Here is a 16490-nt window from a genome sequence, read left to right as displayed (position 1 = left end):
GGTGGCGAGGGACAGGGAGGATGCGGCTGTGATCAGAATTAGTTGACCAATTTTGAGGCCATGAGCACGTTACCTGGCATTTGGGTCGTTAGAAAGAGAGCAGAAAATTACAGGAAAGAGTTAACAAGGGCAAACCACTGTGGATTTTGCTGCAATTAACTCCTGGCTTGGACAGAGCCAGAAACTCCCACCCCTTTGCTGCCCCAAAGCAGGGACAGAGCTGCAGACCCAGCTCACATCTTCAGCAGTTGGTGTTGTACATCCCAAAGAACCACCATAAATGAAGTACTAAATGTGTAAGCATGTTAAAAAGGCAAGAAAGATACAGCAAAGGTGCCACCTCTATTTGCTTATTTGATCTTTTAGTTAAAAAACAAGTTCATATTGTGGTAATGGAATACATCTTGCCCAATAGCCAAGGATTAAAAACCAGTTTAAAGCCAAAACCCCAGTCCCACCACACTGGACACACCCCATCTTGTCACAAGCTTCTGGTAGAACAAGCAGTGTCCAATGGAAGCGGTGCTGTGCCCGTCTCATGGGTGACAACTGTCCTCTTCCAACCACGCAGGAGCAGTTCCTGGCTACAGCACTAATTGGGAACTTCCTATAAACATTATTCATCTCCCTCTACATGGCCACAAGTCCAGAGCTAAAACAATCAGCTATAAAAAAAAAGGAACATTTGGCTGTGTCATAAGCTATAAATATTTCTGAGCCACCATAAAAAAAGGAGTAAGAAAAATAGTTCCTGTGTTGTAACAATTACGCACTTGAGATTCTTCAAACCCAAGCCAGTGTTTAACCTGAGCTCTCAGCTATAAAAATAGTTTTGTTGAGCTTGGCGTTAGTCTATGTTTTATTTCAAGATAAAACACATCCCCACATCTCTTTGTGAGGCTTTCACTCCAAAGAAGCATGGGAAAATAATGAGGTAACTTTCCATCGCAGCTGATGGGTTGGTGATCTTCAGGTCTCCAAGTTAATTCTGTACTGGAAAGGTCTTCATCTGCTGCAGAAAATGGAAGGTTTTTGTTAAGTTTCAGGAACATTTCCTTTAAAATAGAAGAAGTGCTCACGTATCTGTCAGTTTACTATAGAGAATTTCATGCTGTAAGCAACCTAAAACCAGTGTACACATATAAAGAGGAGGAAAGGTAACCAAAGCATTTCATGACAGCGGTCTTGGGACACTGCTGCAATGTTGGGAAATAGAAACCTTTCCCATTTGTTTTGCAGAGGGATCAATCTTTGTGCCCTCAGTCAACCACTGCGTCACCACCCCTGAGCAGTGGCACTCACGACCTTGTCCAAAACTGAATGTCCCCTTTCACTCACTGCTTTGTTGGTCAACTCTCCCCCAAACACTCTCTCCCTAAAGGAAAACAACCCACTCATGGAAATGGACAAATCCCCCCCAGCGAGTCAGGAAATTAACCCAATGTCAGTGCACCTGCACTCAGATGATTGCAAAGCTATTAAAAACCACCCCCAAACCCAGTGCACATCAATTCTATCACTTCCCTATGTGAAATGGCCAAATATTTAGTTATTTCTGGACCTGCTATCAACTCTAAAAGCTGCTTTGGACCAAATCAATCACAGTGATCCAGTGCCTTTTAATAAAAGGAGGAAACCAGAATTATGCAGCAGCCAGTGACCTGCAGAGTCACTACTTCTTGTCGTGGCTCCACAGTGAATTGTGGGTCCGTTTGTTGCACCAGACCTCTCTCACTTGAGGCAAATGAACTCGTTTCTGTAGGCTCAGCGTCTGCTCCCCCTCTGCTGCCTCAGCAGTTTGGGGGATTTGCTCCTGAAACTTTCCAACTGCAGTAGTTTCAGGATGCAAGTCACAGTGCTGGCCTGCATCCATAAAACCTCCAGCTTCTTTTACCTGAGGGCTCTTTTCAGGAAAGGAAGAGCTCTCCACACAGGAACATTGTGCAGAGTAAGGTACAGCATTCCAGCTACTCAGCATCCATTTCCCACAAGAGCCCCATTAACGTGCACTAAGCAGACCCAACTCACTTTGGAAGAAGACTCAGTGTCTCCAGACTTATTGCAGCAACAGCAGAACATGCGGGTGCTACAAGCCAGCACACAGAGGGTTTGGCTCCATAGGAGAGAGACAGCTCAGGGACTGCACTTTCAGTGTACCAAGAGAGAACTGGGCACCAGCTCTCCATGAGATTAAAGGTACTCAGTGTAAGAAATCCAGTGCCACAGAGCTGCATACTCTGCTTGTTGTGCAGTAACTCCCCTTGGCTTGGGTTGTGTCAGCACTGGAAGACTTCTTTTTTTGTCCATTTTCTCCCCATTGTTGCTAGTTCTTATTCATTTTCACGTGGTGTTCAGTATTTTACCCATATCTGGTTACTCATTTGTCCTCAGAACCAGACAACACGGTGCCTACTGCAAGGATCCAATTCACATCAGTAAAACAAATAATCAGAGAGTGAGAAATTTCCTGATTCAAGAAGAAAAAACAATCAGCTATGGGCAAGGCTGCTTTTTGTATGCAGCTCTATTCAACACATTCTGCTTCTGGAGCTCTGAGCCCAGGAACAATATGCTAAAACAGCCCTTGGCCATGGCACTGGAAAACACTTCCCAGTCTCTCCTTTACAATGTTCACATCCTTGATCCCTTTATCTGTAACACACAGAAGGATTTTTAACTACAATAAGCAGTGTGTAGGTACTCAGGAATTATGCTGCAAGATCTGACTGCCCAGAGGATGAGGAAAGTGATTGAGAAAAGTTTATTTGACTAAAGGGATTACTTGTTGCCTTACTATCTGTTTGCTGTTAACTCACAGGAGTTTTATTCGAAATGCATTTAGAGCAGCCCACTGAGAATCTTGTGCCAGGCTCATCTCAGAAGTCCATAACTTATATTAATATTGGAGGTGCATTTATAAAGAGGAACAGAAAACTCCAGTTAAGAAGATCAAGATGAAAATACCTTCATACTCGCAGAACATCACAGAGAAAAGAATGGGAGCTTAGCACCTCCTTCTTCTGCAGCAGATAACTGGGTTCTGTGAAGACCTTCTGCAAGTTCTGTTGTCTACATTGTAAAGCAAAAACACTACATGGAAACCAAAGAACTCAGATAACACAAATTACAGAGCTGCCAGGCTCAAACTGGGGAGCAGCAAGGACACACTTTTGAAATCCCTCTTCTCCCTCCTCCAAGGAGGGCAAAGAATCCAACACGTACAAATTCTTACTGATCCAACCCTAAGGGTTATATTTGATACATGTTTTAAAGCACAGTTTAAACCAGCCTCAGGTAAACCCAGCTTTAAGCACAGGTTATGTGGCCTGCACAGAGGAATTAAAAACACGCTTGACAAGTCTTTCCCCAGAACCACTCCGAAAGTAGATCAAAGTTCTACAGATGTGGTGCAGAAGCTGCCCCCAGCAGTAAACACGAGCCTGCTTCATTTTCTATCCACTACAGCAACCACCTCGAATGAGGAGCCGATTTCAGGCTCAAAAATGCAGTATCAGGTTGTAAAGCAGAGTCACACTCACTACCAAAGGACAGCCGGTTTAGCTGAGCTGTGACGTGCCAACCAGGAAAGCAGGAGCCAGACAGCTGATGGGGCTGGGCAGGAGCCACAGGCAGCCACTGTTCTGTAGAGAGCTTTTCAGGAATCCCTCCTACACGACAGCCTTTGCAAACGACTACACTGCTGCTGTCTCTCACGCTGAATGAAACCCTGCAGATGAAGTTCTGAACAAAATATCCTTTCAGCTTATGCAAACGCTGGCACACAACCTTTAGACTCTGTCAGTCAGTCCCAGCACAGCTAAGGTTTTGTGGTTCTGAATGTTATAAAAATCACTTTGTCTGTTACTTACAGCAACATTGTTCTGGTCAAGTTCATCTAAGGATAAAAGGGGTGCAACTTTTTTAGAGAGATGTCATATCTTTCAGGAGAAAGCTGAGGTTTCAGCATACAGCTTCTCACTGGGTCTGCTTTACCACCAAAAACCTAATTTCTCCTTAGTAGTATTTAACAGCACATGTTTAGTCTTTTTTAGTGACAAGTGGCACAATCTCCTCATCAAACAAGGCAGAAATTCTTAAGGATATATGTGAAAGCCAACAAGTGACCCCTCCTGCAATTATACCTATTACTGCCCACATATTCAAGATAAACTCCTGATCAGCACTCATGCTCATAAAATAAACTGCCCTGACAGCTATGTACAGGTTATTTTCTTTGACCATTGAGTATGTTCTCTGACCCTGCAATGAAGCCCACAAAAACTCTGAAGTTATTTAAGCTAGGAGTCTGGTTTAAATTCATACACAAACCTATCCTCTATGTCACTTATTTCCTGTACTGTCCTCCTTTCCACAAATATGCCTCATGTAATAAACCAGGTCTGAATGTCCCTTATACAGCTTGCTCCAAAACCACTTCTTCTTAGCATCTGTTTAGACACAGGCAAAAATCAAATCCTGTCATGGCCCTGAGGAGCCATAAAGAATCCTATATAAAATTCAAGTACTTCATGCTAAGGCATGCAGGATTTTTACCTTCATGAGGAGGATATTCATAGCATTGTAGTGCAAGGGAAAGGATGTTCCCAATCACTATTAATGACCACCTAAATCTAGTCATGGGAGAGCAATCTATACCGTGTTAATGTTGCTGCTGTTTGGACTGCAGTGAGGGCTCGCCTGGAGGAGAGTGCTAAGCTCCAGATCAGCAACCATCTGTCGAGACTCAGCCAGCGCATGCTGCAGCTTACTTATGGGAGAACTGGTGTCCTGGAGGAGACAGAAAGGGAGCCAAAGTTATGAAACGGTCATTTTGGAATATGTCAAAGGATTATAACCCACCAAGAATCATCACTTTCATTTTGAAATGTCTCTATTCAAAATACTACTGTATTACACTGCTCCAGTGTAATAGTACTACATTACACTGCTCCAGACTCTAAGTGGTGTTATTTGTAATAAACACAGAGGTCTTTCCTGGTATCAGCTTTTAACAGAGTTTCACATGCATGCACACACAGTGCACAACGCACACAATACAGCACAAACACAACTAAACAGCAATACTTCAGTGAGAAAGGGGAAAACCAGGCAAGACAAAAACCCAGTGTCCAATAATCTGAAATAACTGTATCCAAGCATACTCAGGTATTGTGGGTTAATGGAATTTCCAATTAGCCAGCATTCATTATCCTAAAGCCTTGTATTTCAAAAGCTTATATCTATCTCTAGATATAGATATATCTATAATTTATAAATTAGATATATCTATAAAACAGTATCTATAATATTGGTTTGAACTCCTTACACTTACGCTGTCCAAGGCAGGGACAAAATGGAATTATTTTAATGACGTATTTTATCATTGTTGCTTTAAGCCTCATGTTCCATCATTCCAGACCCTAGTTCTGCCACACTGGCAGACAACTGCTTTCCTACCATCACAATTCCCCTTACAATCATGGAAGTACGTTCTGCAATAAAATACTGACTCGGTCCATGGCGGTGTTGCAGCATCTGTTTGTTGGCTCAGTCACTGAAAAGCTTTTGATCTCCAGAGTGAATTCTTCATCACAGAATTTCTCCCATCTTTGAGGCCTGTCTCCTTTCTGGGTGGATGTCAAACAGGGAGAATCCAAGTGAAAGGAATTCAGATCCACGTTTTCTCCACTGTTAAAAAAATGAAGACATTGCCAGAAACAGTATCGCCAACCTTTCTCACCTTTCAAAGGAATATCATGGGACAGCATAAATAATCATGAGCTCTGAGCCAAGAAAACCATGGAGCATGTGAGAATACTCTGCTCCTCAGAGCAGTTTCCATGTTTAACAGCTTCATTAGATCAGTTTCAACCTCTGAGGACAACAGTCTGAAATTCAACCAGTTTTAAGAACAGTTACCATGTGCTTGCGTATCTAATTTAACCTTGCAAAGAGCACATAAAAGGCAGTCTCTAACTCCTCCAAATACTCTGGTACTCCTCCTTCTCCCTTTTTTTCAATCAACCATTAGGCTAATTAATATCTATAGATGTTCTTTGCAAGGGAATTTCAGTCTTTTAAAGTCACCATCTCACTTCAGAGATCACAGGGGAGCTTCCCCAAAGAGGCGTTATTCAAATACAGCAGCAAACAGTAAAGTGCTGTTTGAGCAAACTGTGATTAAACCCAAGACTCAGTTGCCCGACTGCCATTCCAGTGTGGAGCTGGAAGCAGACAATCTATTGGCATACATCTTCCCTTAGCTTCTGAGTGCATTTAGGAATATCTGAAAAGCAATTTAAATGTCTGTTAAAGCAACAAATCATACCCTGCACCTACTACTGTATGAACACTGGCTTGCAGCCATCCCAAGCTTGTCCTAATACAAAAGGTCTTTAGCACTTAATATGCATACTGAATGACTGAAACTTCTCTTTTACACCTCTCCCACAATAAAAAAGCAACAAAGGTGTAAGAGAAGAGTTTCAATTACACTCTACCCTAGAGAAAAACACTTCTCAATTTCAATTCCTTAAATCACAGCATTGCCAAATCCCTCACTCAGCTCCAGCACCAATTAATCACAAAATAAGACCAGAAATAATAAAAGCTGTAGCACATTTGAAATGATCTTGATCATCTACCATAGCAGTACAGGAACCCAGCAGCACCCTAACTAAGCCTTCTGTCCCCAGTGCTGTGTTTTCACATACAAAGACCTGCCCTGGTTTCTGTCAGCAGTTTCAAGCTTTGCAGTGCTCATTTTCAACTGCTCATTTCCACTTCATACAAAAGTAAATGAAATAGTGAGCATCTCCCCAAAAGACAACATTTCTGCATCACACTGAACAAACCAGAAGCACAGCTCTAGCACCGCCTGGATCGGGTGAGCACAAGAATATGCATATTTTAAAGAAAATGCTACTTTAAATTTACAACATTTCATTAAATACTCTTTAGATACTTATTTTGGTGGAACAGCACATTCCAGACCAGGCAAGACTGTTAAAAAAAGGTTATTTTTAGATGACATTCAATCTAAGAAAAAGCCCTTGTGAGGGATGCCAGCTCACAAGTGTCTGTTGTGTCTCATTTCACTTCTCTTGTAAAACACTGAGGTACAATGAATAGGCTTTCTTTTAAGAGAGAAAAGCTCATGTTGGTGTGCTTCTGACAGGGAAAGGCTCTGAAAAGATGTAAGGGAATAAGCTGTATCAGCCTAGAAAAGGGGATGTGAGGAGATGCTATGAGCACAGCCAGTTTTGAAGAAATCCCCAGGTTGGGAGGGAGGGGGAAAAACAGGTTTGATTTTGAGGCAGGGCAACAGCTCAAGGAAGCAAACTGAACAGGTAACTGCTGACACTCTGCCTTTAAAACCAGAATTGAGATAAAAATCCAAAGGCAGCAAACGTCAGTCCAACATAAAGGAAGTCACTAAGAGCACAGAAACGACTCCTGTGCTCCAGTATTTCACAACCACTCTTGCAGTTGGTTAAGGTATTTGACTGTGTTAATAGCCTTCTTGTTGGCTGCTCCTGGATTCAAGAACTCATGTCAAAAATATTTGCTGGGCTGACAGGGAGGTGCCAGCACCCTCCCCTACACACAAAATACATCATCAGCAGTACCAAGCCAGCAATGGAAAACTGGAGGATCCAGACTGAAGTCCCAGAAGGAATGTGGTGTTTGCTCTCTGTCATTAATGCCTTAACAGAAGCCCACACTGAATACTGCACTACTACTGCCTTCCTCCCATCTGTGGGGTGAGAATTTATTCAGTGACAAATCAGAGGCTGGAAAACTGACAGTTTGGGATTTGCACTGAATCAATGTCTCCAATCAGCAGAGCCCCAGGACCAAATGTGGGCATCAAGAAAACCTGACAGATTAGAGAAAATCCCAAAGGGGTAGAGCTGCCCTGCCTTACTGAAGGGTATCTCCTCTATCTGCATTGCCTGGGTTGAATTTGTTCCTTTTCCCCTAAAAGTCCCTCAAGGTCAAGACAAAAACTGAAAACAGTTTTCATGATTCAATCAAAAGAGGTTTGGAGGGATGGCAGTGTGTGTCATTTGTGCTGCTGAGGGAGCAGGTAAGAAAGGGCAGGGTAGACATATGGGGAATGGAGCCTTATTAATGATTTATGGCCAGTGGAAACTAGAGGGAATCCACACACAGCATGAAGCTCAGCTAAGCTGTGTGGGAATGTGCCAGGACAGCATTCTTTTTCAATGGCTGCCCATCCACCTTGTTTCTGAGCAGGTCGGTGCCACTGCAGTAACAATTTCTGTAACAGTTTTGTTTCAAAAGCGACACAGAATGAAAGTATCTGTACATCAGATAGCTCCATTCCATAGCATTAATTTGTTTGGACATTGGGCAGACTTGCTGGCTGGAATTCTCATCAGGTTTGAACAGCTGTTCATTTACTGTACTTGCCAACTGCCAGTTGAAAAGCTGCTACTCCTCTGTCTAAAAGGCAGCTATGAAATCTCTGTCAAACATCAGAAATCCTTCTAAATCAGAGCTGTAAGTCAGTCAAGTCTTTGAGAGGAAACAGAGGAACCAGCACAACAAATCCACAGAAAGTCCCAGCTCTGAATGCCCTTGCTTGTGCAGGCACAAAACCACTTCTATAAATGTAAAGCAGCTTTTGTACCTCAGATACCTTCCAATACCACCGAGACACCTGAGTATTTTTCTGGCACTTTTCAGCATTAGAAGCCTCATTCTGCTCACCCCCAAACACGCCCTTTTTCCTTGCCCAACATAAACACAGGGATAGAGTCCCATGACCAAGGACTCACTAGAAAGCAGACAGATTGCTGTCCTTTAAATCTTGCCATCTCATTTTCCTGCCCTGAGTGAGGAAAGCAGCCTGTGCAGAAGAGCCATGTCCTACATTCTTGCCCAGCCACTGTGTGACTTCTCAACAGAAATAACACAGTCACTAAAGCATCACACACAATCTAGGTTTGTTTCTTGCCTTACAGGAACATCACTGTAGAGTCCAGCTCGATTTTACCCACCAGATTTACACGCAACATCTGGGATTTCAAAGAAATCCTGAGATGTCTTAAATCTGCATTTGTCTCAATCAGTTCATTTGGCAAGTCCCGGGGTATGGCAGCTTCTGCTACCCACACAGCTCCTGGGGATAAGAGCTGAGAAAAAATAAATGCATAAAAATAGAACCATGATACCTTAAGAGGTATTTTAACTTACTTTAAATTTACTACTTTTCAAGTTGGGAGCCTAATTTTAGAACAGCATTTACTTTAACCATCACTTGAGATAACAGAAACTATTGAGAGCTTGTACACCCAAGGTTCTACATAGCTTTAGATTATACCTCTCTATTTCTTAAACGTAACAAGCACATAACCTTTTTGAGCAGGAACATTTCATCTCTTGTGCAGTCCTGAGACAGCTGCCATCTTTTCCATGCCATACATTTCCATCTCCTTTTACGGGTTTGAAAATCTTCAACCATTCTGGATCCGATACTGGCTTCCACCAAGCATCTTTCTGGATGAAGAACTTATTACTACAGGAATCAGATTCAGACTTGTGCAGTGCAGCAGGAGTCTCTCTGATTTTTTGGTCCAACAGAATTTCAGTTCTCTCTTCCCAGGTTTCATTTTCATTAGCAGTTTGGACAGATGTGACGGTGCTCTGGATAAAAGTACTTTGCAAATCTACACAAGAACTGACATTAAGCCAGTGCTCAGGTTCAGGTGAAGATGACTCAAAGGTTTGTTGGTCTCTGATTTCCACCTCATCCTCAGAAATCTCCCTGTTTCTCAATGGCCTTGTGTTGTTTGCCTCACAAAATACTTGGCTGCCTGGCTCATCAGAGCTTGATGCAACATCCTGCTTTTCTTCTTCTGTAAGGTCAGCCAAGACTTTCACAACTTTTGGACACTGGTTTAAGTATGCTGAGGTACTTTCCTCCATGTCTGATGCATTCTGTAACAGTCCATTATCTCCTTCACTCATCTCAGAGGTGGGTTTCACCCTACTTTTTGGAACTTGTGCAGTTCCACACTCCTCGTATATCCCGTGGGTTCCCTCAGTCCTAACTGTGTCTGTCTTGCTGTTACTTTCAGGGGCAGAGAATGCCATACCTATGCTACAATGGTATGACAAAGAAAACAGTCAGATATACTGCATTTAGAGAGCATACATAACTGTACTCAAGGTTAAGCTAGACATTAACCAGAGGCTATGGCCATGGCTCTGCGGTAGTTCATATACCAACTCCAGACAGCTGTATCCTGCCAGAACCTGACAGAAGTCTGTGTTTGAGTCTAGCAAAGCCGTGTTGACACAGCACACATCTCTTTCAGGGTGTTAGTTGTGGCTGAACAGTGAAGTCTCTTTGTGAACAAACTACATTAAAAAACTACTTTACCTCCTTTCATGTGCTGCCTTTTCATGCTTCTGCCTTAATTCCTGAGAGCTCTCCAAACTGACATGAAGAAACTGCAAGTCACGCTGCTGTTTTACATAGATCTGTTTAAAGATAGTAATGTGCATTAGCGGAAGTCTGGAGCGCTGGAATATTGCCATCAGATACTAACACATTGCCTGTCTTCCAAAAACATCCTGAAAACACTTTAACAAACCCATACCTGTAGTCAAACTATTGTCAAAGCCTTCCAAATCTAAGGGGCCACCTCTACATGTATTTAGGAAAATAAAGGTTTGCAGCAATAAACAATATTTTTGTTAGAAGACTGAAGTGTTCTTTTAAGATGGAACCACACAATCATAACTACAGGACCATGAGATTTAATACATGTTGTTATGTTCAAAGTTATGCAGAACTACAGGACATGAATGATGATCATGGTATTTGGCATTCACTATGGGGAAGTTTTTGTAGAGCTGATGTAGATGATAACATACCCATCAATTATTTGCAATAAAAAAAGAACTGAACATGCCTTGAGAACCTCAGTTGGGTGCAGGTGAAAACACTGCAGAAACACAGCTCTTTCGGTACCCCATGCCCCTTTACTGCCTGAATTCACCTTGAGCATGTGTGTCAGGCAGTACACCTCACTCCCACTGCCCTTCAGGTGACTTCTCGAGCCTAGCACTCTCTGTTTAGAAACTCGCACCAACAAACTTATCTCAACAGGGTGCCCCCACTTTACTGCTACGAGGGTGGTATTTACTCATTGTAGGACTGAGTAAATACAATTATACAAAACCAGCTAAAAGAACATGTAAATAAAAGGATTTGTACCACGCATGGGGGTTTTAATTTTAACCAAAAAGGAAAAATAATGTTCCAAAGCGATCCCAGCAAGGCAGAAACAGCAAATTTGATTTCTTTTCCTTCATTAATCATAGCTAAATCTAACTTTTTATTACTGTTCCATGCAGATCTGATATACTGAAAAATGCCTTCACAGTCTCAGAGCAGAAACACAATTAGGGCTGTACCTTTCGCAAACCTGATAGCTCTGTGTCGGTCCGCGCTTGTTTAGACTTTGCAAACTGCAGAAGTTGATCCTGTCTCTTTGCTTTCTCAACTGTTTCAAAACACAGATACTTTTCTCATTACTTAAAAGTGAATAGACACAAGGCAAATACATTTGTTAATGCATGTCTGAAGCAGTAGAAACAGGTACCTAACCAGAACAAAAGCATTTTCATGAGATCAGTGGGATCTGTTTCCCCTCGAGACAAAGAGCACAAAAGCCATAAGACAACGAAACAGATTAAGTCTTTTCCTCAGACTTTCCACAGCACCTAGTTTTATTTCACCAGCAGCAATATTCTGATTCATTGACTGATTTTACTTTTTCACATTCTCATTCTTTCATGGAAAGGCAATTCAGTAATTAATTCTAATTCATGCCTTGTATAGAAAAGTGCTGAGAAATATTTCCCATTGTTTCTAAAATAAAGAGACATGGAATCAATATTTGGCAAAGGTAATGGCAGATAAGAAGTCATAGGCAAATAAGTCATACCCAGCAAAGGACATCCTTGGTCACCTATCTTTCAGGGTACATATTTCTTGTCTGTAATGACACTTCAGCAATCACCAGCCTGGCTTTCTTACCCACTGCAGCACAGAGGAGTTCCTCTCTACCCAAAACCAAAGCAAAGATTATCACCAGACAGCAGGCTGCACTTTACCAAGTCCTGCATATTAAACCAGTCAAAATCAAACCCAGCACTTGAAGAAAAGCAAGAGAAAAAGAGAACTGGTAAACATACTGCTTCCATACAAAAACCAGAGGGAGTGGGTGGGCTGGTAATTTCATAGGGCCTAAGTTTTAGGCTTTGTATGTGGCTTCTACTCAGTAGGTCGCTATTTTCTATGCAGCCTACATCAGAAGGGAGAATGCCACCCCCACTTATTGTATTAATACCACAGGAGACATGAAAATCTCAACGATTTCAAGAGAGAATCCTCTGAGCCATTTATTCCTCTGTGTGTAATCACACTGAGTGAACTTTGTGCTTTTATAAACTGCCCCTGCAGAAGCCCTAGATATTGCTTTCATAGAGCAATAGCACACAAAGCCATATGTATTAAACTGCAAGAAAGGGAGATAAGAAGCTGCCTCCTTCACAGACAGTGGTGAGCTGTTGTCTAGAAGTCTCTGAGCTATTAAAAGCTAAGGCATGAAAAGCCAACTGCCCTCACTTACCAGCAAGTGCAAGCTCGTTCCTCAAGCAGCCGTTTTCCTGTTTGAGGTGAATTATTTCCTCCTGCTGCTTATGATTTTCTTTCACCTTTTCACAGAAGTCATCTTTAAAACAAAATGCAGTATTCCCCAGAATGAAAAGGAATCATGCTGGTCTACACTAAATGAGGGGCCCAATACGAACGTTTACCTTTCAGCTTATTTGCTTCAAGTACTAGTTCTTTTAGTCTAAGTTTGAGGTCTTGCTTTTCTTTGTTGAGACTGAATTGCTCCATCCTTGCCGCACGCAATGCACTTTCCACCATTTTGAACTTAGATGTAAAGTCAATGATGTGATCAGTTGTTTCAAGTATAGCCTTGTCCTGAGACATGAAATAGAATGTATTCTTTGTTATTGTTTTACATACGGATTTTGACAAACAAGAGTACATCCTACTGCACTAGTTATAGCTACTTTTGAGCTCTAGAGGAAAAAAACCCAAAATCAAACCCAGGAAACAAGCTTGTTTAGGAAAATAAAGCAGCTTATTGTTTCTTGACCAAGTTTTCCTTTTCAAACAAGCCTATGAATTTAACAGCAGTGGGCAACTAAGCTACTGTGGTACAGTCATCAGTAACTGCACTGCAGTTTGACCACATTCAGTACCTGATGAGATGACAGATGTTACCTTCAGCTTAAGCATAGTAAGTAGCTCCTGTTCTCTTGCTTGTAGCTGGCCTGTTTTAGCAGACAGTTCCAAAACTGAGCAGTGAAGACTTTGATTTTTCTCCTAGTGAACAGAAATAAGAGTGTCAGCTACTGCTTCAGTGATTCAGTTACCATTTGTCCAGAAAATGTGGGCACAACTTTATTTAAACATCATGAATGTGGGATTCTGGGCAAGCTGTGAGGATGTGGAGAAAAGAGAATTTGAGAAAACAGTTGTTCCCCAGTTCATTATAACAAAACCCTTGATTTGGTCTTAATACCCTGCATGTCTTAGGTCAAGCCAATAAGGCAGATGAAAATATAGGATAATACTTTATTGCATACAGGGGAAAAATAATCCCGACAAACACATCACTGCCGAATCACTTAATAAACCCCAGAACCCTTGAATATCCATTATTTTCACATCCTAAACCATTTTCAGAATGCTGTAGTTCATCACAGTAATCAAAGCTGTAAGTAAAATCTTCTAAAGCTTCCTAACCAAGTATCAGCACTGTTCTGGGGCCAGCACTGCCTTTTGCAATTACAGTTACAGACATTCCTGGAAGCAAGCTGATTCTGAAGTGTTCCCCCAAACTACGCAATCAAACAGCAAACTCCAAATCATAGCTCAGGAAAGCTCCCCTCCTTTATTTCCCCCAACAAATCAGAGTTATACCTTAATCTAACATTACTGTACTAATAGACAAATGCAACTCAGGAACCTTAATATGAACTATTTACTCACTAGTGAAACTCACAAATGCCACTGGCATTCTGTACATGCAGAGTCTGCAAAATCAGACCATTACTTAACTCCTACCTCCAGAGCCTGACAGTGAGCAGTTGCATCTGTCACTTTCTGTGACAGCTCTCTGAACTTCTGCTGTGTGCTTTCAAGTGTTGCCTTACTGTCACTCTGCTGAGATTCTAAGAACTTTAACCTTCTGGTCAGTGATTTGATAATCTCATTCCTCTTGTTCAGCTCATCTGAAAAGAAAGGACACAAGGGATCTGTGAGAAAACAGCTCAGACACTGTCATCAGAAATAATTTAATCCAGTGTTTTAGAATCACATGATTTGGAAATGGATCCTCTGAAGCAGGATTCCCTGCCTACCCAGGTTGGACAGTGAACTCTGTGCTGACCTCTGTACTACGCCTGTCAAACAAGACTGTTCAGAGCTGCCAGGTGATTAGCTGGGTGGCTGGTAGTTGATGTCAGTGGTGTGCAGCAGCACCTCAGGGCACAGGGCTCTGCAGTGCAACGGCATGTGTGCAAATTGTTCTCTTCCCCCACATTTATTTCATCAGATTATCTTTTTTAAGAATCCACAGAATCAATTCTACAGACTCAAATGAGAATTATGAGACCTCCTTTCAAGATCACTTTAGTACCATCATGGAAGTCTTGATTTCAGAACGAAAACAACCACATTTAAGGCCAAAGGGTAGGAAATAGTTCCTTATACAACGCAGAACTGTTACTGCGGGGTTTAAGCACCTGACCATGCTTAAAAGGGTCTTATTCTTTATACACACAACACTTACTGTTTAGTAAGTTGCACCGCTCTGCTAAAGTCAGTATTTTCTGCCGATCATCTTCCCAGGCTAGAAGCTGTCTCTGATGAACTGCGACCATGTCATCAAGTTCCTTATCACGGTCTTTCAGTTCTGCAATTAAAAACTGCAGCTCTTGCCTCTGCTTCTCAATGGTGCTGTTCTCAAGGCCTGGGTTACTGTTCTACAAAGGATAACACACAGAACACACTTTGGTGTGAAGGAGAAGGGAAAATATCTCTGGTTATAAACTAGAGGTTTTAATTTAAGCTATTTTTATATTAGAGACTGTTTCAGTGACTTCCTCATGCTTGTGGTACCACCTGCGGTCCTTAACCGAAACTGTCAGCGGTACAATGAGTAATGTCACATTAAAAACGGAGCACTGGTTTTAACTGCACTTTCGTTGTTTACCTGGGGCGGAGCAGAACGTGGCACTGATGGATTCATAGGGGACCGTGGGCCTGAGCGCTACCAGGCATCAATGGACACTGGTAACTACTGATGACTGCGACGCTCGGCATGGAGACCGCCTCCGATCTAAGGACATGGTCACCCGCCGAGGCTGCTGCTGCTGCTGCTGCAGGAATAACAAACACAAGCCGCTGAGAACCGACCGAGGCAGGGGCCCGGCCCCGCGGCTTCTGACAGGGGCCTAGGCCTGTGGAGGGGCCCTGGGGCACCCCCAGCTCGGGCCAACAGACCCTGCTCCGCCGGGGCAGGCCGCAGGTCCCCCATGTCCCCACCGTGCCCGGCCGGGGGCCTGCCCCCCGCCGCTCCGGCCCGTTACTCCGCGCCCCCCGCCAAACCCACCGGCAGCCTCGCCCTGACGTCACGGCGGCGTCCCGCCCCCGCCAGCCGTTGAGTGGCCGCCTCGGGCAGCGGTTAGGCAGAAGCCCCGCCCACCGCAATGGTGAACCTGCGGGTTCGAGTCCCGCTTGGGAAGACGAAGAGTTGTAAGGGTCGGTAATAGCGTTAACAGGAGAGCAGCGAGAACTGCTGGATTCACAGGTAACAGCTACAGAGATACACCATCTCTTTGGATACCCCATTCTCAACTCAACCTATCGGCTTATAAACAAGAATCACAACAAGGAACTTTATCGGTAGTGTACAACGCATCACCCTCCTGGGTTTCAACTTACCTAGTTTTCACTCCAACAGGAGCATGTCTATTCCAGGCCTCTGCTGCCAGGGAGCATTTAACATTATTAAATAGAGCAGTGAAAGAGAAAGCTCCAAATCCATGCCCAAGGCCATTTGTGGGAGTAAGGAGAGTGGAGCTGTACAGCTGGCGAGCAGAGAGGTACAACCAGCACCCCATCTCACCTCCTGTGTGAGCAAGGCTTTGGGAAACCAACAGCAGTCACTGCTCTGGAACTAGCTGTATGCTAAAAACAGAAGGCCACTAAAATTCCCTCACCTTGAAGACCAGTGGGGTTAGGAAATCGTCTGGAATTACGATAACAGGTTGAATGTTCCAGATGTATTTGCATTTTCCTCAGTGTTTTCACTTAACCGAGTACTTCAGTTGGCAGAGACCTACAATGATTTGGTCCAACTGCCTGACCA

At 43.0% G+C, this 16490-nt stretch overlaps 1 protein-coding gene across 2 annotated transcripts; it reads right to left on the bottom strand.

Annotated features, from left to right (window-relative positions):
- Positions 1–323: 323 nt before the first annotated feature.
- On the bottom strand, positions 324–15799 carry CCDC62 (coiled-coil domain containing 62). Of its 2 annotated transcripts, XM_061344604.1 has the most exons (12): positions 15732–15799; positions 15333–15489; positions 14910–15102; positions 14183–14349; positions 13337–13438; positions 12859–13030; positions 12672–12773; positions 11452–11540; positions 10412–10512; positions 5511–5688; positions 4657–4788; positions 324–3069 (listed from the first exon to the last, which is right to left on the bottom strand). In XM_061344604.1, the coding sequence occupies exons 2-12, from the start codon at positions 15366–15368 to the stop codon at positions 2983–2985; spliced, it is 1359 nt and encodes a 452-aa protein (XP_061200588.1). In that variant the 5' UTR covers positions 15369–15489; positions 15732–15799; the 3' UTR covers positions 324–2982. The 2 variants fall into 2 exon arrangements, with proteins under 2 accessions (XP_061200588.1, XP_061200589.1); XM_061344605.1 differs by lacking the exons at positions 10412–10512; positions 11452–11540; positions 12672–12773; ... (4 more) ...; positions 15333–15489; positions 15732–15799 and adding an exon at positions 9383–10399.
- Positions 15800–16490: the final 691 nt, after the last annotated feature.

The sequence above is a fragment of the Neopsephotus bourkii genome, unplaced genomic scaffold (genome assembly GCF_033783945.1).
Source record: "Neopsephotus bourkii isolate Nb327-2 ecotype Australia unplaced genomic scaffold, CSIRO-AGI_Nbou_v1 NB_230, whole genome shotgun sequence".
Taxonomy (NCBI): Eukaryota; Metazoa; Chordata; class Aves; order Psittaciformes; family Psittacidae; genus Neopsephotus; species Neopsephotus bourkii.
The sequence above is the reverse complement of the archived record's forward strand: the minus strand, read 5'-3'. Positions and strand labels throughout refer to the sequence as shown.

Coding starts and splice junctions, on each gene's coding strand:
- CCDC62 (XM_061344604.1), bottom strand. CDS start 15,368: ATGAATCCATCAGTGCCACGTTCTGCTCCGCCCCAG. Junction 13,031..13,336: donor TTACTATGCTTAAGCTGAAG/GTAACATCTGTC, acceptor TTCATGTCTCAG/GACAAGGCTATACTTGAAAC. Junction 11,541..12,671: donor GAACGAGCTTGCACTTGCTG/GTAAGTGAGGGC, acceptor GTTTTGAAACAG/TTGAGAAAGCAAAGAGACAG.